General features: G+C 41.8%; 3 protein-coding genes and 1 pseudogene across 3 annotated transcripts; 3 read left to right on the top strand and 1 right to left on the bottom strand.

Moving 5' to 3' along the window:
- The first annotated feature begins 1,139 nt into the window (after positions 1 to 1,139).
- LOC133887775 (disease resistance protein RPS2-like) lies at positions 1,140 to 5,510 on the top strand. The gene is made up of 2 exons (XM_062327748.1): positions 1,140 to 1,906; positions 2,962 to 5,510. The coding sequence occupies exons 1-2, from the start codon at positions 1,280 to 1,282 to the stop codon at positions 5,161 to 5,163; spliced, it is 2,829 nt and encodes a 942-aa protein (XP_062183732.1). The 5' UTR covers positions 1,140 to 1,279; the 3' UTR covers positions 5,164 to 5,510.
- A 620-nt stretch (positions 5,511 to 6,130) lies between these two features.
- Positions 6,131 to 7,368, top strand: LOC133887777 (uncharacterized). Its single transcript, XM_062327749.1, has one exon. The coding sequence runs from the start codon at positions 6,721 to 6,723 to the stop codon at positions 7,291 to 7,293; it is 573 nt and encodes a 190-aa protein (XP_062183733.1). The 5' UTR covers positions 6,131 to 6,720; the 3' UTR covers positions 7,294 to 7,368.
- A 633-nt stretch (positions 7,369 to 8,001) lies between these two features.
- Positions 8,002 to 13,916, top strand: LOC133888205 (pentatricopeptide repeat-containing protein At3g09040, mitochondrial-like; annotated as a pseudogene).
- Positions 11,978 to 14,659, bottom strand: LOC133888206 (protein disulfide isomerase pTAC5, chloroplastic-like). The gene is made up of 6 exons (XM_062328358.1): positions 14,075 to 14,659; positions 13,704 to 13,799; positions 13,525 to 13,617; positions 12,967 to 13,207; positions 12,550 to 12,587; positions 11,978 to 12,452 (listed from the first exon to the last, which is right to left on the bottom strand). The coding sequence occupies exons 1-6, from the start codon at positions 14,576 to 14,578 to the stop codon at positions 12,351 to 12,353; spliced, it is 1,074 nt and encodes a 357-aa protein (XP_062184342.1). The 5' UTR covers positions 14,579 to 14,659; the 3' UTR covers positions 11,978 to 12,350.
- Between the last annotated feature and the right edge of the window lie 8,179 nt (positions 14,660 to 22,838).

Below are 22,838 nucleotides of genomic sequence, written 5' to 3'. Positions count from 1 at the left end.
TAGCATACAATTATTATTAATATAAATATCTAACATTCAACCGTAAGCTAAATTTCTAACCTGTGCAGTCATACAGGTTGATACGCTAGTTATATCTAATATACGGGAATCTCCCTACAAAAGTCAGAAGGTGCTTTAGGCGTCCAGTGCCGAAGCTTAGACTGAAATTTAGAAAGGACCGATAAAGCTAAATGGGTTTTAATTAAACTATAAGAGACTGAATCAATGAAACATATAAGATTTGAACCTAAAATATAGAAAATTGTTAGACCACAAGAGCCACAACCCATCTGGCCAAAAAATGCTCTGCCCCTGGTGCCCAACTAAGATGGTTATGATAGCATGTATCCGAGTCAGACGATAGTGGTAAGATCAAGGACAACGCGATGATACATGGATGGATAGATACTATGATGTGTATCTGAATCAGAACTGACTCCGTTATCGTCTGCTTGAAGGTAGCTTCTGGAACTGCATATGCTGTTCATTGCTGCAAGAAGAAACGCGTCATGGATATGCTTCTTGATCCCTGGCATATGATACGAGGGCTATCAAAACAAAATAAAAGTTGTAAGCAAATAGGAGTTTGGTAGAATTCTCAACTTTGAGAAAACAAGAGCTTCCATTAAACTGTAACATCCTACTATTGCTCTAGTCAACTAAGTACCCTGGACATCTACCCGGCTAGGACCAACACCATCAAATAAAAACCAACTGAATTAAGATGGAGAGTTTTTTTTTCTGATCTTATCTGTTTTCTAACAAGTTACAACTTACAAGTAAACCCATCTAATCGTTCTCATCTCCACGGTGTCTTAGCTGGCAAATATGATAAGCCCAAAGTATCTGACTAGATTCCATAAGACTATACCTCTGGTACGGAAAATGATGTTCAATGTAGAGTATTAGAAAAGCCAATGTACTGTCTATATTTGATCCCAACCGTCAACATTTTTAATCAAGTGGCATGTGAGTTGCGTGTACACCATTTCTGCCTGATGAGAAGTACTTATCTTTCTATTGACCTTAGAATTCAGATTCCAGTACGGTATTAGTTTTTGTGATGCAGCTAAAAGAGTATCAACGCGCTTATCCCTAAAACTAATACATAAAAAACAGCTATATGCCTTTAGCCACTTTACATGTTCCTCATCACACGCAAACCTTGGGGATAGACTGAAAGAAACTGTACGCTCTTCACCTTCAACGAAATTAGACCTCCCTGTTCCCTCTCCTTGCTCGAACTACTCCTTGACCCCTCCTTGTTCCAACAACTTCCATGCCCGATCCTACTATGATCTGTGCTGCTCTGCAGCCGGTCTGTGGCTTTATCAATCAAGCAGGGGTGCCTGCAGCCACTGCGAAACATGTCGCATCTTTCGCCTGCATCAAGCGCAACCTCAGAGACCTCACAAAAGCCATGGAGGATCTGCAAGCTCTTGAGAAGGTGGTTCAAGGACAAGTCATCCTCGAGACCAACAACCTCAATGAGTGTCATCCTCAAGTCAGTTTGTGGCTGACAAGGGTCGTCGATGTCCTGGTTGATCCCATCGGCCGAGAGTGTGATCAGTTGATGCAGTCCTCTTGCTTTTGTAGTTCTGCTCTAAGCCTTGGAAAACGATATCGTCTTGGCAAGCGTGTTGTTGAGATGCTGGAGTATCTTGATAGGCTAATCAAGGAAGGGAGCCAATTCGAAACATTTGCATCCAAGCGTTTGCCAGATTTTGTAGAGGAGAGGCCACGGACACAAACCTTTGGCATCGAGCCAGTGCTGAGGGATTTCAGGAAATCTTTTGAAACCAATGACGTGAAAATCATCGGAATCTGGGGCCCAGGAGGTGTTGGGAAGACAACACTCCTCAACACCTTCAACAATGAGCTCAAAGCATGGGGCAGGGATTACCAGGTACATTACTCTCTCACAGCGAATTAGTCAAAAGTAGCACTATACGCATGCATGAACAATCAGACGAACATTCTTATCTGTTTTTAAGGGCAATTTGAAATTAATACAGCTAGCGAAATAACCTTAATTCTCATCAATTGTTTACAGACATTGAGAAAGCAAAACTGAATGCACTTATTTGAACAGTTTTTGTAATACAAATTGCTTCCATTTCTACATATTTTCATATACTATCCTGAATATTTCAAGCTTCAGTTATGAGTGTACAAAGCAAGCTGTTCCTCCTGTGTTTGCAAGTGTATTCATTTCGATAGCACCTATATTGCATCCCTACTTTTACTAGTATGTGTGTGCGCGTGCGCACACTTGTGTACATTGACTATTTGGGAGAACCATGCAATTCCTATAGATGGATATCCTAACATTTATTTGATGTATGTGTTCTAAAAAGATTGAGCTAATACCACAAAGATGTAATACCTAGTAAAAAAAAAAACTTTTTCCCTAAAAATTCTTACACGAATGTATTTTCTCTGATGCCACAAAGTAAAAAATGCTTCTAATTTGCCTGACTGTGCAGTACATGAGTATTTCTGAAATTATTATGATATAAAGTATAGAACTTCTGTTCCTTCCCTAAAAGGTTCTAATCAACACGGGCAAACCAGTTCCATCTATACATTCCTAATAAATTATCTTGATGCTCCACATTCACAACAAGAAACGTACAAAAATAACTGTTTGTCCCCAAGCATTGACAATTATATTTATCGTATTATGGAAACCAACAATATGACATTTCTAGTATCCTTAGTTGCATGTGTACACTTGAGAAAACACTACAATTTTACTCTTTTTTTACCAGGGCTCACGCCCTTTTCCATTGATTAAACAGAAATAAATTGTTGAGAAACAACATCCAGGAAAAGTGAGACGTCTAAGAAAGATATGTTAGCTAGAGCCTTCATGCAAATCCACAACTTACTATTTACCTCACACAATTTAATTGAATTCTAAATTTCTAATGCTGTTTGTTGCCAAATTAACTTTGGTAGGTGGTAATCATGATTGAGGTGTCCAACTCAGGAACTCTAAACAAAGCAGCCATCCAGCGCACAATTACAGATCGCCTTGGCTTGCCATGGAATGACATAGATACAGAGGAAGCCCGTGCCAGGTCCTTGGCGAATGCACTAAGGAGAAAGAAGTTTGTGATTTTGCTGGATGATGTTAGGAACAAATTCCAACTAGAAGATGTTGGGATCCCTACCCCAGATTCAGAGAGCAAAAGCAAGCTGATTCTCACATCACGTTATGAGAACGTGTGCTATCAAATGGGAGCCAACCAGAGCTTGATCAAGATGGAGTACCTAGAAAAGGAAGCGGCATGGGAACTCTTCCGAAGCAATTTGAGCACTCAGGCAATTGCAGCCATCGAGTCACCTGGCCCCAACAATATTGTAAAAGAACATGCTGATGCAATTGTCCATAGCTGTGGTGGTCTGCCACTAGCACTCAAGGTAATAGGGAGGGCTGTGGCAGGGTTAACAGAACCAAGGGAATGGAGTTTGGCAATGCAAGCAACCAAGGATGACATCAAAGACTTGGATGGAATCCCAGAAATGTTCCATAAACTTAAATACAGTTATGACAAGCTGACACCAATGCAGCAGCAGTGCTTCCTGTACTGCACCCTATTCCCAGAATACGGATCAATTAACAAAGATCAGCTTGTGGAGTACTGGATGGCAGAAGAATTAATACCTCAAGACAAAAAAGGCCATCACATAATCCGTAGCCTGCTCTCGGCATGCTTGTTGGAGTGTTGTGGGTCTGAGTCAGAGGTGAAAATGCACCACATAATCCGTCAACTGGGGCTGTCCCTTGCGGCGCAGCAAAATATTGTTGTGAAGGCTGGGATGAGCTTGGAGAAGGCACCGCCACACAGAGAGTGGCGAAGAGCCACAAGGATATCACTCATGTACAATGATATAAGAAGCCTTGATATCTCACCTAAGTGCAAGCATCTTGTAACTTTTCTGGTTCAGAATAATCCTAACTTGGACAGGATGAGTCAAACTTTCTTCCAACACATGAATTCTTTGAGGGTTCTTGATCTTTCACACACCAGCATTACAACACTTCCACTCTGTAGATCATTGGCAAAGCTCAAGTATCTCAATTTGTCTCACACATTCATTGAGAGGCTTCCTGAGGAGTTCTGGGTGCTCAAAGAACTTATACATCTAGATTTAAGTGTAACCAAGGCGCTGAAGGATACTTTTGACAATTGTTCCAAGCTACACAGGCTAAGGGTGCTAAACCTCTTCCGAAGCAACTATGGGGTTCGTGATGTTACTGACCTGAACATCGATTCCTTAAAGGAACTAGAATTCCTTGGGATCACAATTTATGCTGAGGATGTGTTGAAGAAGCTCACAAAGACACACCCTCTAGCAAAGTCAACACAGCGCCTTAGCCTCAAGCACTGTGGACAGATGCAGTCGATCCAAATATCAGACTGCGCACATATGGTGCAACTTGGAGAACTCTATGTTGAATCATGCCTTGACTTGAAACAACTTATTGCCGACCCCGACAAGCGAAGAACTTCCCGTCTGCAAGTTCTCACCCTTGCTGAGCTTCCTGCCCTCCAGACTATTGTTATTGGATCTTCTCCTCATCACTTTCGCAACCTCCTACAAATAACAATATCTCACTGCCAAAAATTGCACGACATTACCTGGGTTCTGAAGCTGGAAGCACTTGAAAAGCTTTCTATCTGTCATTGCCATGAATTAGAACAAGTTGTTCAGGAAACATTCAACAAGGTGGACAATAGGAGTGGGGCGATTGAGCAGAGAAGTATTCAGAGACGTGGAAGAAAATATGGTTTCTCTGAGGAACAGGAGACACATGGTATGGTAGATGATGCGTATATTGAATATGTGAAGGGCTACCTGAACATGACCAAAAGTTGGCAGAACAATGGAATAGTGCAGCATCCAGGCTTCACAAAACTGAGATCCCTGGTGCTGACCGGCCTACCGAAGCTCACGGTGATATGCAATCCAAGAGACTTCCCTAGTCTTGAGATTATTAGAGTGGAGGGTTGCCCACGTTTGAGAACACTTCCATTAGGTCAAATGGATGAATGGACAAAACTAAAGCAGATTTGTGGATCATATGACTGGTGGGAAAGACTAGAGTGGAGTGGCAAGGAGACAATGGAGAATAAGTACTTCATCCCCATCTAGGATCAAGACTAGCACGCTCATGAAACTACCTTTGTACAGGTACAGTGCACATCACTGATAATTCCTGTTCAAGATTATACCATCTATCTGTGAATTGATTTATTAGATTCATATGTTCAGATTCATAAATAAGTGGCTTTTGTATGAGCCTATTTATATGTAAATAGAAACTGTATATGTTGTAGATACAAACTGTAAATGTTGTACATAGAAACTGTACAGATTGAATATGTACTACGTGCATTGTATTACTTTCCTATCTATGCAAACTGTATGTAATGTAATTTATCTCAAATGTAGAAGTATTTTCCATCATATTCATGCAGATTTTCTTCCTATTTCTTGTGGCAGTTGAGCTGATTAACTATGATGCAAAATTTCAAATATATAGCTTACCCAGTTATCCTCTAAAACTTCAAAAAGAGCGGTCTGAACCCAATAACCATTACTGTAGGTCGGTAGCTCATACCTTCTTGACTCCATCCAATGGGTACACATGTATCTTGCACGAGAGAACCAACTGCAAACCTGCGTGCAGCTCTTCCTTAATTCACCGTATAAAAACCTCAAAGAGAAGCTATGGAAGATTAGTTTTATTGAGCTGCACGCACTAACCAACTCATCTAAAAGCCTAAACTGATTAAAAAAGATAGGCAATTCACTTATACTTCAACATTCCCTTACGTGGATGCTCATTCAGACCTCAGGTGTGGAAATAGAAGTTAGCTGTAATTTTTTATTTAATTACATCTGCTAGGACTCAAATTCGAGATCTCTAGCCGTGATATCATATTAAATTGTATGCACTAACCAATTAACTAAAAACCTAAAAAGATAAGAAATGATGAAAAATTCACTTATACTTCAACAAGTTTCCACCCTACTGTCTTGAAATTGGTCAAATAGTCTAAGCAAATTTTTCAGTAGATTTGAAAGTACAGTATCAATAGCAGCTCGACAGCAGGGGTTATCTATGTAGTGTGCGATACCTTTGATGCAGAATTCGCTATCTTGCAACGCAGAAGTGTGTCATCTCATCAAGTATTCAGTAATCACTAGCTGCCTTCACCCAACTCATCTTCTATCACCATCTACAGAAAATAAATAATCAATCGGAACTCCTCCAAACAAGCTGAGTTGGGGATTTTTCAAGTTTATGCCCTCCTTGAAAGTGCTAGAGCTTTCTCACACTGCAATAACATCACTTCCAGAATGTGAGGCATTGGTCGCACTGCAGCATCTCAATTTGTCACACACACACATTATGAGATTACCTGAGCGACTGTGGTTATTAAAAGAGTTGAGGCATCTGGATCTCAGTGTGACTGTTGCACTTGAGGATACCTTCAACAACTGCTCAAAGTTAATCTAAGAGTGCTTAATCTCTTTCGCAGCCACTACGGTATTCGTGATGTCGACAACCTGAATCTTGATTCGCTGAAGGCATTACTGTTCCTCGGAATCACTATTTATGCAGAGGACGTGTTAAAGAAATTGAACAAGACGAGTCCTTTGGCAAAGTCAACACATCGCTTGAATCTGAAGTACTGTGGGGAAATGCAGTCGATCAAAATATCCGATCTCAACCACATGGTGCACCTTGAGGAGCTGTATGTTGAATCATGCTATGATCTTAACACACTGGTCGCCGATGCTGAGCAGACGCCTTCATGCCTGCAGTTCCTCACCATCTCGGTTCTTCCAGCATTGGAGAATGTCATTGTTGCACCAATGCCCCATCGTTTTCGGTACATCCGTAAATTGGTCATTTTGAGATGCCCCAAATTGCAGAACATCACATGGGTTGAAGTGCTCGAGAGGCTTGTCATATCCCACTGTGATGAGATGCTGAAAATTGTCGAAGAAGATCACATTGATGACGATGAAGAACAAGGTGGTGCTATGACAGAGAATTCTTGGAACGAATGGAACAATGATGGTCAAAGCATGTGCAAGAGCAAGTTAACCAATGGCACAATCCACACCGACTTCCCGAAGCTGAGATCCATCGTATTGACAGATGTTAAGAAGCTGAGAAGTATTTGTAACCCAAGAGATTTCCCCTCCCTTGAGACCATCCGGGTGGAGGATTGCCCAAATTTGAGAAGCATCTCACTGAACAGCACATAAAATTGTGGGAAACTGAAGCAAGTATGCGGTTCGTTTGATTGGTGGGAGAAACTACAGTGGGAGGACAGGGAGGAGGCGACATACATGGAGAGCAAGTACTTCATTCCAACCTGACAGGATCCCCTTTTTTTCTATGGTTTTTTAATTATAGGCAGGAGGCTTCGTTCTGCATTGGCACTAATAGGCGGTTCGGAATCTGTATATGTGATGAGATGTTCATACAAGTAGGTCGTATTTGCACATTGCTGATGTCTACAATCGTGTACATGATATAATTCATTGTTGTAAGTGTGATCCAATAAATTCCAATTGTTTACTTGTCCAAGAAAAAGTCCAATATATTTTTACCGTATTATCACTTGATAACATGACTTGATTGATGTTCCCATTGTAGATTAGGGCTCTTACACTGCTTGATGACTGAGCATTCGTTCCCTCTCCTTAGACCATTTTAACTATATTTTTTTTATTTCGTTTTTTTTAATTCTCGTTTCTATTTTTATTTCTTTTATTTTCTCTTATCTCAAATAGCTTTGCTTCAAAGGAAAATAAGAGAGATTTTCGTTCAGAGGGAATAGTTTTAAAAATCTTTTTTGATGAGAACCGTAAAGTGAAATTATTGAAACACTAAAAAAAATATCTCCGTGAAGGATTCTTGTCCACGAAAAGAATCGCTTGAGGATGGTCTTAAACGTCTGTATAAGCAGCTTTGCACTGTACATGCCCTAAGACGACGCCGCGCGCGCAAAAGCCCGAAAAAGCTAACATCACATGCGGCGGTGGCCGTGCGCACATGCGTTCCGCAGCTCGCCTCCGTCCCGCGCCAAAGCTGAAAGCCAAGCAGCTTCCCCTCCGCTTCTCCGCGGGCTCGGCGGGCGTTCCCCATCCCGCGGCCAACTACGCCAGCCTCCTCGCCTCCCTCTCCCAAGAGTGCCACGCCCACCACCCGTTCGACGCAAGTCCTCAACGAACCCACCCCTCGCGGGCATGCGGGGGCGGATACTGTGCCTCGGCCTGCCCCTTCCGGGGCCGCCTCAGCGACGCGCTCGTCGACCTGTACGGCAGGTCCGGCCGCGTGGAATACGCCTGGCGCGCACCGGGCTGCCTCGGGGCGCGAGGTTCAGGCGCCGCGGTGAGCTCGGTGCTGTCTTGCCACGCGCGGTCGGGGTCTCCCGGGGACGTTCTCGATGCGTTTCGATGCATCAGGTGCTCCGTTGGCGGGCGGCCGGACCAGTTTGGTCTCGCGGTTGTTCTGTCCGCGTGTTCGAGGCTGGGCGCTCTTGACTACGGCAGGCAGGTGCATTGTGATGTGTTCAAGAGCGAGTTCTGTTCCAGTGCCTTCTGCGGAGTGGCGTTGGTGGACGTGTATGCCAAATGCGGTGAGGTCGCCGATGCTCGGAGTGTGTTTGATGAGATTGCTTGTCCGGACACGATATGTTGGACCAGCATGATTGCGGGATATCATCGGGTTGGACACTATCAGCAGGCGCTCGCTTTGTTTTCTAGGATGGAGAAGATGGGCTCTGCGCCGGACCAAGTAACATGCGTTACCATTATCTCCACTCTTGCAGGCATAGGCAGACTGGAGGAGGCAAGAACTTTGCTGAAGAAAATACATATGCCAAGCACAGTTGCTTGGAATGCTGTCATCTCCAGTTATGCACAAAGTGGGCTTGAGAGTGAACTGTTTAACCTGTACAAGGATATGAGAAACCAAGGATTAAGGCCAACTAGATCCACTTTTGTGAGCATTCTAAGTGCAATAGCCAACATGACAGCTTTTGATGAGGCCAACAGGTACATGCAGCAGCAGTCAGGTTTGATTTGGATGCAAATGTTTTTGTGGGCAGTTCTATGATCAACCTATATGTGAAATATGGCTGCATCTCTGATGCAAATAAGGTGTTTGACTTCTCTGAAAAGAACATTGTCATGTGGAATGCGATGCTTAATGGGTGTGCTCAAAATGAGCTGCAAGAAGAGACCATTCAAATGTTTCAGTATTTGAGGAGGGTTGACCTTGAGGCTGATGATTTTACATTTGTGAGTGTCCTTGGCGCGTGCATTAACTTGGATTCCCTTGGTTTGGGAAGACAGGTACTCTGTATAACAATCAAGAACCGCTTGGATGCAAACTTGTTTGTTGCTAATGCAACACTAGATATGCACTCAAAACTTGGAACAATCGATGTAGCGAAAGCACTGTTCAGTCTCAGTCCAGACAAGGATAGTGTATCCTGGAATGCTCTTATAGTTGCTTATAGTTGGACTTGCACATAATGAAGAGGACGAAGAAGCAGTCTGTATGCTCAAAAGGATGAAGCTGTACAGTATAACACCAGATGAGGTGTCTTTTGCTACTGCAATTAATGCCTGTTCCAATATTCGGGCTACTGAGACTGGAAAGCAGATTCATTACGTATTCACAAGTGTAATGTCTGCTCAAATCACACTTTTGGCAGCTCTCTGATTGACTTATATTCAAAGCATGGAGATGTAGAATCTTCTAGAAAAGTTTTGGCGCATGTAGATGCAAGCAGTATAGTCCCAAGAAATGCGCTAATTACAGGCCTTGTGCAGAATAATAGAGAAGATGAAGCCATAGAGTTGTTTGAGCAAGTGCTAAAAGATGGTTTCAAGCCCTCTAGCTTAACATTTGCTAGCTTGCTTTCTGGCTGTACTGGCCTTCTCAGTTCAGTTATCGGCAAACAAGTCCATTGTTACACACTGAAATCTGGTCTTTTGAATCAGGATACTTCCCTTGGCGTTTCACTGATTGGAATATATTTGAAGTGCAAAATGCTTGAGGATTCAAACAAACTCTTAATGGAGATGCCAGATCACAAAAACCTGGTTGAGTGGACAGCTATCATTTCAGGGTATGCTCAAAATGGCTACAGCGATCAATCTTTGGTGTCGTTCGGGAGAATGCGCAGTTATAATGTTTGTTCAGATGAGGCCACATTTGCAAGTGTTCTGAAAGCTTGTTCTGAGATAGCAGCTCTTACCGATGGAAAAGAGACACATGGCCTCATCTTTAAATCTGGATTTGTTTCTTATGAAACTGCAACCAGTGCCCTCATAGACATGTACTCCAAGTGTGGGGATGTAATTTCTTCCTTTGAAATATTCAAGGAATTGGAAAACAAGAAAGACATAATGCCATAGAACTCCATGATTGTGGGTTTTGCAAAAAATGGTTATACTAACGAGGCACTTCTTCTCTTCCAGAAGATGCAAGAGTCACAAATAAAGCCTGATGAAGTTACATTCCTTGGTGTTCTAATTGCTTGTAGCCATGCTGGTTTAATTTCTGAAGGTCGCCATTTCTTTGATTCTATGAGCCAAGTTTATGGGCTACTGCCCAGAGCAGATCATTATGCATGTTTCATTGGTCTCCTTGGACGTGGTGGTCATCTTCTAGAGGCTCAAAAAGTTATTGACCATTTGCCCTTCAGAGCTGACGGTGTGATCTGGGCTACATATCTTGCAGCATGTCAAATGCACAAGGATGAAGAAAGAGGGAACATTGCAGCAAAGAAATTTGTTGAGTTGGAACCACAAAGCTCATCCACATATGTGTTCCTTTCAAGCTTGCATGCTGCGGCTGGTAACTGGGTTGAAGTTAAGATAGCCAGAGAAGCAATGTGAGAAAAAAGAGTGGCGAAATTTCCAGGTTGTAGTTGGATCACTGTGGGAAACAAGACAAGCTTATTTGTTGTACAGGACATCACCCGGACATTCTGAGCATCTACCAAATGCTTGGCGATCTAACTGGAATGATGAAGAAAGATGACAACATTGAGGGATATGATCAGCCTATTTCATCTGGAATGCATGCTTGAGGGCTGAGGACCCTTTTTAATTAAAACTCTGCTTACAGAGCAAGGACCTTGCTTGATGTTCTGGCTCATCCAAGTGGATTTTGGCTGTTTAGATGAGGAATTTGGTACTCGTTGCATGTTATCTGTTCAAAATACATCTGCTCCTATCAATTAGGGATATAGGTTCTGATCACTTTATTTGATGTTTGTAGCATCAAAGTTTCAAGCATATAAGAAATCCCAAGGTTTATTGGTTTCACCTTCGTAGCTAAAATCATTTTAAACAGGTTTGTTTCTGGTTTCATTTTCCTACGTGAAATCTTTCCCGCTTTTGCTATAAGCCTTTGCGTGCTCACAGCTGTTTTTGTATCTATTAGATGGCATGAGAACTGCATCTGAATCGGACAGTACATAGGATAGGGAAATGGTCCAAGTTTGAGTTGCAGAAGCAAGAACAAAACAGACTGCTATTTCTTATCTGGTACGGAGCATTTCCTTATCTCCAATTGTTAAAACATGCTACTGCTATATTCCAACTGGATGCTAAAAGTCAAAGTAGGAAAGAACACCAACATAGCTTCAGGTAATATCCCATCCTTGCCGATAAGTGTAAGTGTATCTTTTTTCTGGAGAGCATATGACAAGTCAAAATTTATGAACATCTCAATTTGGCAAGCCTATTTGAGAAAGAAACTCATTTCTTCGTTCATATATTTTCATCTTAAGAACCGAGGAATAACTCAGCTAGTAGAGCCTCCAGTTGAGGCCGGCCACCTAGGCTCGAACCTAGGTGCTCACAGGTCGTGTGAGTAGGTCCCTAAATGGCTCGGTACTCCCCTCTTTTAAGACAAAGCAAAGGGGATATCTTCGCCCCATGGTCAAGTTTTTTTAAAAAATATTTTCATCTTCTGTTGTACAAGAAACATCTTCTATTGTACAAGAAACAACACAACAATGTCCCTACACTTCTGCTTTCTATAGGAATTACAGGCAACTTACACTAGCCATGTGAATGCATGCTCTTCAATGCTGCTGTAGATGTTCACGAACAAGGCAGAATGTCTCCAGGGCAGACCCAGCCCAAAAAATGAGCCGGGGGCCTGCTAATGACTGGGCCTTTATAGCTTCACGAAAAAAGCTCAAATCCACTGAAAACAAGAACTTCAGTGGGGGCATGTGCCCCCATTGGGCCTTTACTGGGTCCGCCCATGAATGTTACTCCTAAGTCTTTGCTTAGCTTGCCATTACTTTCTTCCCTTCACAAACATCACATACAATGGATCCAAGGCCTTCACAATATGGGCACTTTGTATCTTCACCGACCCACTCCAAAAACTGCATTTTAAGGAGAACAGTTAGCATTAAATGCATATAGGAGAACAAAATTTAATTGACGGTGTGATGTATTTGTGCAACAGGAAATCTAGCATACCTGTGGTTCAATGTTTGGCTCACCTGATCCATCGCATTCTGAAGGAAGAAAATTTTTAGAAATAGTCACAGTATGGGAGATGGAGAGTGCAGCTCAATTTTCAGTACACGGCAGAATCTAACAAAGTTCAGGAAATAATAAAGTCGAACATAGGTTGCCTATGTTAATTTCGATATCAAATTGGGATTTAGATAATAATGTAGAGTGAGATAGCCTGGAAAGAATTGCACTGTCTAGAATTTCGAAGTAATGAACCTCGTTCCCGCCAGAATTTCAAGCTAATGAAGTATCTGTTTGCCATTCACAAAAGATAATGTTTGCTGACAAGAATCCGTGTAATATCTTCTTTAGAGGGCTGTAGAGGCTACCAGTTGTACTATCTTCTCCCTGACTATGGCAACTGGTGACTATTCGTACCTGTGCACATGAGGCGACCTTCACCTCTACAGGAGACGCATGGATTAGTTGATGCAACAGTGCCGGTGCTAGGCTTTTTCTTCTGTGTCAGCCTGGATGGGTCTTCCCACCTGTTCTCACCAAGAAGAAACACTCTGTGTTCGGAGACCCCCATTCCTGAGACACCATTTTCTGTAACTACAGTTTGGCGAACCTCTGCAATTCCCGTTATAGCAGAAGCAGCTGCTCCGTTTATGCCATCCTGCAAGAAAATTGAATCTCAGCTGTGTACATCAAGTGTTTTGCCTGCGTACTTAAAATTACTGCGTTAAGCTTCTCCATTTCCTCTACTAGAAGAGGTGGAGGCTGTACTGCAGAAGTAACTGGAGAGTTTTCTGGTTCAGAAAATATGTTTTCCTTTAAGATGTTATGTGTACTTGACTGTGTATATCACACATCTTTATAAAATCAATTTATTTTACAAAGACATAAGTCTTGAAAACATGCAGAAACTATATAGTAATTTCAGAAATGCTGATACATTGAATGGCATTTGACAAAGTATGCAGGTAAACTCACTTTTGTTTTCACGTCCTCTCCAGTCTTCCCGGTAAATAACCTTTCAAGTAGCTCCGATGTCATCACTCCGTCCTCGGAAGTCCCTACCGTTGCCTGAAACAGGAAGCGCAAATGAACTCATCAAGTACCATATGGAACTGTGCAGTCCAATGGTGAGGCAGTGACGAAGCAGTACTGACCTGCCATGTCTTAACAGCTCGCTCGGTGCCAGATGAGAAGCTAGAGTACTCCATGTCTTCCTCACCCGAGTAAAAACCGAGCTGTTGCAAAGCTTCCTGCGTGAGGCAAAATGCATTAGATTTGTACTGCCGATCAATCTTGTGCTATACTCCTATGCAATTTCAGAAGCATATGATGAGAGAATAAGACAATTCGTAACCAGTTTTTGGCAATGTAGAGTTAGTAGATGGATTGTAAACGCTGCAAATACATTCAACAAGATGTGGCAGGATAGAGCATTGCCAATCAAGTATGGTTTCTGGTAACAACCATAGGACACGTCATGCATCACGAATCCTAGCCAAAACGAGAGGCTCGCGACGGCGCTCACCTGCAACGCGCGCACGTCCTCGCCCTCGGCCCCCGTCCTCAGCGTCCTCCGTCTCTTGCTGCTGGCGCCGCTCCCCGCCTCGGCCTTGGGCGCCTTCTTCTCCTCGACCACCACCACCTCCTTCCTCACCTCGACCTCCTCCACCAGCGCCGGCCTGGGCTGCGGCGCGGGCACCGCGGCCGGGGGCGCGGGTGACGCCACGGCGTCGACGGCGGCCGCGAGGTGGGGCGGACCCTCGAGAGCGCGGAGGCGGAGGCGGAGCGCGGCGACCTCGGCCAGGAGGGCCTCGCGCTCGGTGCGCCAGCGGGACTCCTCGCGGAGCCAGCGATGCTCCTCGCGGAGCCACCGCGCCTCCTCGCGGAGCCACTGCGCCTCCTCGCGCTCCTCCCGTGACGAGGAGGAGCCGGTGGCCCGAGCAGGGAGGATGACGGAGAGGCGACGCGGGCAGGGCCGGAGGAGAGGGGGGTGGAAGGAGGAGAGGAACGGGAAGGTGGTGGTGATCATCGTCGCACGGGGAGCGGCAGCGGGAGCGAGCAAGGAAGTGGCAGGGGGAGTGAGCAGCTTGGCAGTGGATATTTCTCGGTCGTGGCGGTTGATATTTGCCCGCGCGCGCCGGGCCACCAGCCCACAAGCGGCCTGAATAGACTTGAGTTTGGGCCGGTTAGAGCCTGGCTCAGTTGCGCGGAATCTTTTTTGGAAGTATATTTATATTTATTAATATTATCAGATTAGGCACCGTTTGCAAAATTCACATAAGGATATCCCTATTGCCCAAACACGGGGTGACAAGGGACTAGGAAAATCATAAAAACACTAGTTAGTTGTCTACCTTCAAAACACCATCCATGTAACACCCTGTGCTTCAGCCGCATTTAAAAACCACTAAAAGTTTAAGCTTTTTAAAACTTTACAACAATTCCAATTGAAACTAATCAAAGTAGATCGAGTTCACACCAAATTTAAATTTTTTAATTTGAAAACTTGCACAAAGTTCACATTTACATTTTCGGATTTTCTTGGATTTCTATTTGGAGTTTTATTCGGCAATGTAAATTTGGACTTTGCTTCTTCCCTAAAAATAGAAAACTTGTTTCTAACACCTAAAACCCCATTCGGCTCAGCCCAGCTCCCTCCTTTGTTTCCCTCTCTCCATCCCCTTCACCTATCAGGCCGAGCCTATCTTTTGTAGCCAGACTAAAGCCCATCTGTATCCCTCTCATTTTTCCTTTTATTGGTCGGCCCAACACCTCCTTAATCCCACGCACTCGAGGCCAGCACCGCCTAGGCCCATTTCCCCTTGCACCGGCCCACTACACCGTACAGTGTCGTCGCCTTCCTCTCGTCTCTTCCCCTCGTCTCCATCTCCCGGTCCTCATCTCTCTCCCCGTCGGCGCGCAATGTCAACGCCTAGGAGGCACCCCCGTGAGCACCTACAGCGGAAGGCCACCTCGATGCCGCGACATGATGGTGTTCTGCCCGCACGCAAACGCGCTTGCGCACAGAGCTGCTCCGTCACCGCGACCGCTAGCATTCCGAGCAGTCCCATCGAACCAGGCCATCGAGAGCGCCTCAGAGCCGCCACCGCCGCCTCCGCGCGTATCGAGCACTCACTGATACGTTGTGAACCCCACTGCCGCACGACAGCTCCACCACCGAATAATTGCATCACCGGACCGGTGAGATATTTTCGCCGTGCCCGTGCTCATCTGGCCACGAAGCACCCTACTCTGGCTATAGATAGCCGTGAGCTCCTCCCCTCGCTAACCACACCATCACAGCTTTCCTTGTCCCCTTCATTTTAATTTCTTTTTTTTACAAGAGAATCAAGCTCCGCTTCTATTAAAAACAAATTACTATATTCGTTCTTAAATAGATGTCATTCTAGAATATATACAGTTAAACTTTAGAAACTTTGACCACTAATATATATGAAACTATTATAATTTGTTATATAAAAATGACAGTAGTGAGTTTATCATAAAAAATACTTTAAGATCATCTAATTTTTATCAACTTTTATCAAGAGATAGCAGTCAAAAGTAATAGCTAAACGTGCTTATTAGAGACTATGTCGATGTTCTAAACCAAGTAAAAGAGAACGAATGTAGTACCAATTATATACACCAGGGTACCACGAGTCTCACAAAAGAAAAAGAAACAAGGCAGGATATAAATATAAATGACATGGAAGCTAAGATAACACGTCAGGAAAGACTACAGCTCCAAGATATCAAATATAGAGGTCAAGTTTGGCTGTAAGTTGTAGCACCATCTCTCGAGCTGTTGTAGAGCTAGATCAATTTTCTCCCTGTCGTCTTCCTTGAGCAGGATTTTCTAAGTCTGCAAGCAAGAGAGACCTTTAAGAAGAGAAACAATTGGCTTGTTTGGGTAGATCTTTTCGATCGTCATCTTGTTGTGGATAAATAAGTAGCCCAGCTAAGTCCTGTAAAAAAGAAGAGGCACAATTTTGCATGAAGATTTAGATTTTGAGGCGACAGACCAGGAGCAAAGTGATTAAAGGTCCTGTGTTGCTCAGACCAATGAAAGCATTCTCTAACTACACTCCATGTGAAGTTAGCAAGAATATATTGGAAAAAGGTGTGGTCTACATTTTCTTTTTTCCCATAGAGGCAGCAGGACTCACTGCCCTTCCAACCTCTCTTCTTTAAAGTGGATGCAGTTTGGAGTCTATCATTAGACACCTGCCAAAGGAAAATATTTATCTTCTACGAGACTTTGCATTTTCAAATTTCCCCACTGATCTTATTTCTGATCCCACCATCCAGTATAAAGCAGTAAAGAGATTTAGTGGTGAAGTTTCTGGGCTTCTCCAGAGTCCAGTGGACTTCAGCGTCCTGATACCCAAGATAATGGGGTTTAATAGAGTCTTCAACTCCTCATATCTCCCTGATTCAGAGGGGGTCAAAGCTCTTCTGAAACTAATGCTAAAGGTATCATCCTCAAAACAATCAGCCACCTTAGTCGTTGTATATGAGGATATTTTGTAAAGATCAGGGAACTAGATCTTTATGGGGGTATTTAGTAACCACATGTCTGTTCAAAATCTAGTCCTTTTCCCATTATGCACCGAGTATACAGCTATCTACTGGAATAAGTATTTAACTTTGTGTAGTCCTTGCCAAAATTGAGAGGAGTCTTTGCTCTTGAAACCAAATAAATCTCCATCTCTCATGTATTTTGCTCTTAGTAGCCTGCATCAAAGCGAATCACCATCTCTTAGGATTTTCCATATCCATTCACCATCATGCATTGGTTCATGATTTGTGTATTGATGATACCCAGACCTCATTGATCTTTTGGTCTGCAGGTCGCCTCCCACTTAATCATATGATATCTGAATTTGTCCTGGGTTCCTCTCCAGAAAAAATTTAGAGCATATCGTGTTCATCCTACCATGGGTTCTAGCATGCAGAGATAAAAGCTCATAGTGTACATGAGGAGACTATTGAAGCAATGGTTGTTCAATATAAGCATTTCCCCTGAGGACATGTTTTTCCCTTTGCAAGGGTCTATTCTCTTATGTAGTTTTTGCACCAAATGGTCAAAAGCGGCCAGCTCAATACGTTAATCGTCAATTGGGATTCCCAGATACTTGATAGGCAAGACCTCTAATTTGCAACTGAGCATGTTGGCATATTTCTCTTTAGTAGCTTGGTTTACCCCCAAAAACAAAAGCCTCACTTTTGTGAAAATTAATTTAAAAACTTGATAGCTATTCGAAGCAGTATAAGATGATCTTCAAGTTCAAAATGGTAGCCTCTGAACAATCCATCATAATCATAGTATCATTAGCATACTGCAGATAAGTACTCCCCCTAGGATAAAATGTCCCATCAGTTCTGAAACAAGGCTTATGTCCCTAGTCTTGTTCATCATAGACCCTAAAACCTTTGCCACAATATTGAATAAGATTGGAGAGAGGGGATATCCCTTTTGGCCATTCACATTAACGCAAACCTATTCACCTTGAACAATCTGCATAACCCAATTTATCCATCTCTCAAGGAGGCCTTTTGCAATCATGGCTTCCCTAAGAAAATCTCATCTCACCTTATCGTAGGACTTTTCAAAGTTAATCTTGAGAAGGAGTCCCTGCTTCTTAGAGTGCATGTGCTCATTTAGGGTTTCATGCACAACAATCACTCCTTCTAAAATATTCCTCTCTTTGATAAAGGCCTATTATCACTCATCAACCACCCTCCCCGTGATCGGGCTTAGCCTATCTGTCATCATCTTGGTGAAGGCTTTGTAGTCTACATTTAGAAGGCATACGAGTCTATATTGATTGATATTGTTGGTCTCCTTTGTTTTTAGAATCAGAGTTATAATCTCATAGTTAAGTCTCTTGATATCTAAATTACCATCATTGAAGTCCATCAACATGGCATACATCTCACCCTTGATAGCATGCCAAAATTTATAAAAAAAAAAGGTGGCACTGAACCCATTAGGGCCAAGTGCCAAATTAAACTCCATAGATTGAATTGCCTTATCCAAATCCTCTCTCTCAAAAGGATGTTCCAAAGACTCCTTGTCTAGAAGGGAAATCTATTCATTCAGACACCAGAAGTTGGGTTTTAAATGAATTCCTATACCCAAATGGGAGCCAAAGATTTGTTTGTATAACAATACAGTATGTTTCATGATATCCCCTTGCTCCCTCACCACCCCTGTTTCTGTATGTAGCTGCATGATATTATTTTTCCTTTTCCTTCTATTGGCACAATGGTGAAAAATTGGAACTCGGGTCACCGTGAAGAATCCAGTCTTATCCACCTCTCCTCTGCCAGTACATCTCTTCTACGAGATATAGTTTTTCTAATTCTTTCTCAATTTGATATCGGGCTTTCCATTCCTCAGCAGCTAAGCCATCTCTATTTGCTTTGGCATCTAAACCTTTTAGCTCCTGGGTGAGATGATTCTTCTGTGCTTTATTTAAGCCAGTTATTTGTCTACTCCAGTGAGCAAGAAATTTTCTGCTTCTAACCAAGCAACCATGCTAGCAGTCTAGGGAGTAGATTGTCTCAAGCATTCTGTCTTTGAAGGAAACTCATTTCCCTTCAAACAACTCCTTGAACCCTGGTTGAAGCATCCATTGCTTCTCAAAATAAAAGTATTTTGGGCCCCTCAAATTTGCTCTCCCCAGAATCTAGAATGATGGGACTATGATCAGAGCCGATCCTAGTAATGCTGATGCACTACATAGGGGAAACCTTTACTCCAATCAGTGGTGACCAAAATTTTATATAGGTTGGCCATCATAGGATTTTCCTGTTTGTCTGTCCATGTGAATTGACCCTAACTCTGTGTATTTCCTTCGCTAATATAGATGATGATGAGTAGGAGGATAAGGCTTCATCCACACCTAAGTTGCCTTTAGGTATTGGGCTTATCTAACATTTCATTGTCGTTGTTCTGTTTTATTTGGCATGTCGTCTTTTGTTGTAATGAACTAAGCATTGTAATCCTTAAGTAAGACTCTGTTATGGTATTTAAATATAATCAAAGTATGATTACGATGCTATTCTATTAAAAATGTGCATATGAACTATTGATCAGGGATTGATACGAGATGCACCATAAAACCCTAAAATCGGGGACTTGACAATCCAAATAGTCAAAAAAAAAATCTTTAAAAGTTGGCATAGTAGATTTTGCTATCTCCAAGTGCTCACAAAATTCGAGCTGAAACAATAAATTGTACAATGAGAAAAGAAAAGGGCAAATTTTATGGAAACAAAAACTTGTCTTTCTTACTTCTCATTGTAGAAGCCATTATTTAGGCTGCAATTTTGCAAAGAACTTGATGGTAGCATCATATGCTCCACCAAAATTTATAGAATTTTTGGTAACTATTTGAATGATGTTTTGAAGGTTGAGAGCAAATACATGCAAATTTTTTGTAATATTTGCGAATGTCATCCAACCAATAGGTGATTTTTGCAAGAGTCACCCAATGTTCACTTAGTCATATCTACCTTGCAACGGGTTAACATCTCTGAAAGAAACGGAGGGAGGACTTCATTCAGTGACTCCATGATTGCTCTCTGAACGATCAAAGTAAGGTAAAGCTTGAAGATTAGTTTTATACTTGATTAATTTCTTAATCCCTCTAGTCGGGGCGATTAGGACTTATTGCCCGACAAGAGACTATTTTTATAAAATTTTCAAATGGGGCTAACTTGTAATACTAATAGAAAATAAGTACGGAGTATATTTTAGAAGAGAAATCAAGATGTAGGCCAACCCGGAGCGGACCAGCCCAGAAGTAATCGAAAGAGGGCTCTACGTCTCTATCGTTGATATTGTTTTGTTCTTTTTTTCTCAGAACATGAAATTAAAAATAGTTTATTTTCTCGTGTACTAGTAGTTTGTTAATATTAGATTTGTTGTTGAGCCTCAGCAACCCAAGGTAATGTATAATTATTGGGACTAGAACCATGGCTGTAATTACCAGGAAGTTGAGAGTTGAGAGACGATGGTCTTTTCTGTTGGTAGGTACACGTCCGCCTCAAAACCGAAAAGAGTTTCAACAAGCAACAAGAACACAGCGAGACTCCGACCACCGTACGTGTGCTTTCTTGGATAAAAAAGGGTAACACGTTACAGGTGCGCACGAACATGCATGCTTAATTTGCAGATAAAGCCTCTCCCCGCGCCGACACGTTACACGTGGAGAGGTAATCAGGTAATCCATCTCGATCGGCACGATCTTAACCGGCGCTACTCCCCGCGCCGCGACTCACCGCACACGCCTATCCGAACAGAGATGGTTAAATGGGGCTGTCAGGCTAGATCGGCACGAGCCGATGTAGGTTAAGTATGGGCTCGGTTACTGTTTGGTCCGATTGGTGCGTATTGTGTCAGTTCGCGTGCCATCCTTAGCATAGGGTATGGCCTATCAATTATTTGACTAGTTTGCATACGATTGTGGCACCACGGTATCTAGGTCCGGTAGAGGCATGGTTGAACCGTCAGTATGGTTGGGCACGACTGGCTTGGTAGCGCTTCGCAAATAAAAAAATAAAAATAGTTATAAAATTCCAAAAATAATGAAAATATAGAAAATAAATAAAAATGAGTCTTATTGATTGATTATCTTGTTAAAAATCTTTCTACTAGAAGTAAAAAAGGTACGGCATATATTTATGTTTCGAAAATTATATGATTTCATTAAAAATCTTAGAATTTTGCTTGCAATATTTAATAAATTTCCTCAAATGTCATGTTCTATTTGAAGATCTAGCACCTAATTTATAGTTGTATTTATTACATTTAGAAATTCATACATATTCTCTGTTAATTTTTCTAAAAATCTTTTCAAAATATCATCACATCCATTACCATACATACGAGTTATCAGCGTCTTGATCCATGAATAGAAATATAGAATTGATTTATTGAAGGACAAATGACTTTGACTAGCATGCGGAAAAACAGTGATGGGTGGTCCATGAGAATGGAATATTGGGATCACCGGGAGTTTGGCACGGATGAATGGTGGCTATTTATAGGTTAAGATGAGCGATGGGTGACGAGTTCTAGTCGCTTTCGAAAAAAATAAAGAAAATTGTAAAAATAAAAAATAATAGGGATATATAATTAATTCTAAGAATCGGATTTATTGATATGCTATCTCATTAAAAACCTTTCCAGCAAAGAAAAAAAGTACAACCTAGCTCAGAAAATTAAAAATTATATGTTCTAATCAACATCTAGATACAAATTTTTGAATGAAGTCTGAAGCTCAATATTTTTTGCAGTGTATTGCATTCATGCTTCAGCTTGTTCTTAGGCTTTTACTATAGCGAATATTTCCACCATCTCATTTATTTGATTTGTTCTTCTCTCTTCGATTATTTTTCCAGTATGACTAAATGCAGCCTTAGAAGAAACTATAAATACAGGAACAATTAATAAATCTCGTGTTAACAGCGAAAGCACTAGATAATTCGTCTTGTTTTTATGCCACAATTGCAGTATGTTGAATTTTTTTTGTTCATGACCGATAACGTCGTTGTCCGTAGGCGATTGTGACGAAGAGTATGAACTTTTTTATGAATAACCTCTACCAAATATTTTTCCCTATGTTGTCATCTCTTACCGGTTGTAGATGATAGTGGAGGTCATTGCAGGTAAACACCAAAATATTTTATTTCATATTTACTATAAATATAGAAGAACTTAGAACGAATATTAGTATAATAAGTAGAATAATCATGGCCAAGAGTATCATCTAGAATTATGAAAACTCTGTAAAAACATGTGATTTTAGCTCTAGGATTTAAAATAAAGAAAAAGGCATACAATAAAGGGATTTCTTTCTAATATTTTAAAATTTTAGATTTCATATGAACTAAATAATCTCTTAGAAGATTATCATTTTCATAGCTATTTAAATAAGTAGTAATTTCAACAATATTATGCACTACTAAACAATATGTTGGATAATAAACTCACAGTTAAATCATAAAAAAATTAAAAAACTCTAGTAACCTTTTAGCAACATACCAATGTGCTTTCATGAGTAAAATTTGACCAAAGCTGACGATAGTGCATATCAATAAACACATTAAATTCTCTCTTATATGGTATAAGATTTTCGAGCATCAAAAAAGTAAAGTTCCATCTAAAGTAGAGTTTCATCTTACCGGTATGTCCACAACAAATTTACATGGACACACACTTATTACACCACATTACGTATTACTGTTTATATGCTGCAATTCGTTGATTAGAGGAG

Source organism: Phragmites australis, chromosome 13 (assembly GCF_958298935.1).
Source record: "Phragmites australis chromosome 13, lpPhrAust1.1, whole genome shotgun sequence".
Taxonomy (NCBI): domain Eukaryota; kingdom Viridiplantae; phylum Streptophyta; class Magnoliopsida; order Poales; family Poaceae; genus Phragmites; species Phragmites australis.
This window is presented reverse-complemented; position numbering and strand designations above follow the sequence as displayed.

Coding starts and splice junctions, on each gene's coding strand:
- LOC133887775 (XM_062327748.1), top strand. CDS start 1,280: ATGCCCGATCCTACTATGATCTGTGCTGCTCTGCAGCCGGTCTGTGGC. Junction 1,907..2,961: donor CATGGGGCAGGGATTACCAG/GTACATTACTCT, acceptor TAACTTTGGTAG/GTGGTAATCATGATTGAGGT.
- LOC133887777 (XM_062327749.1), top strand. CDS start 6,721: ATGCAGTCGATCAAAATATCCGATCTCAACCACATGGTGCACCTTGAG.
- LOC133888206 (XM_062328358.1), bottom strand. CDS start 14,578: ATGATCACCACCACCTTCCCGTTCCTCTCCTCCTTCCACCCCCCTCTC. Junction 13,800..14,074: donor AGGACGTGCGCGCGTTGCAG/GTGAGCGCCGTC, acceptor TGCCTCACGCAG/GAAGCTTTGCAACAGCTCGG. Junction 13,618..13,703: donor GAGCTGTTAAGACATGGCAG/GTCAGTACTGCT, acceptor TTCCTGTTTCAG/GCAACGGTAGGGACTTCCGA.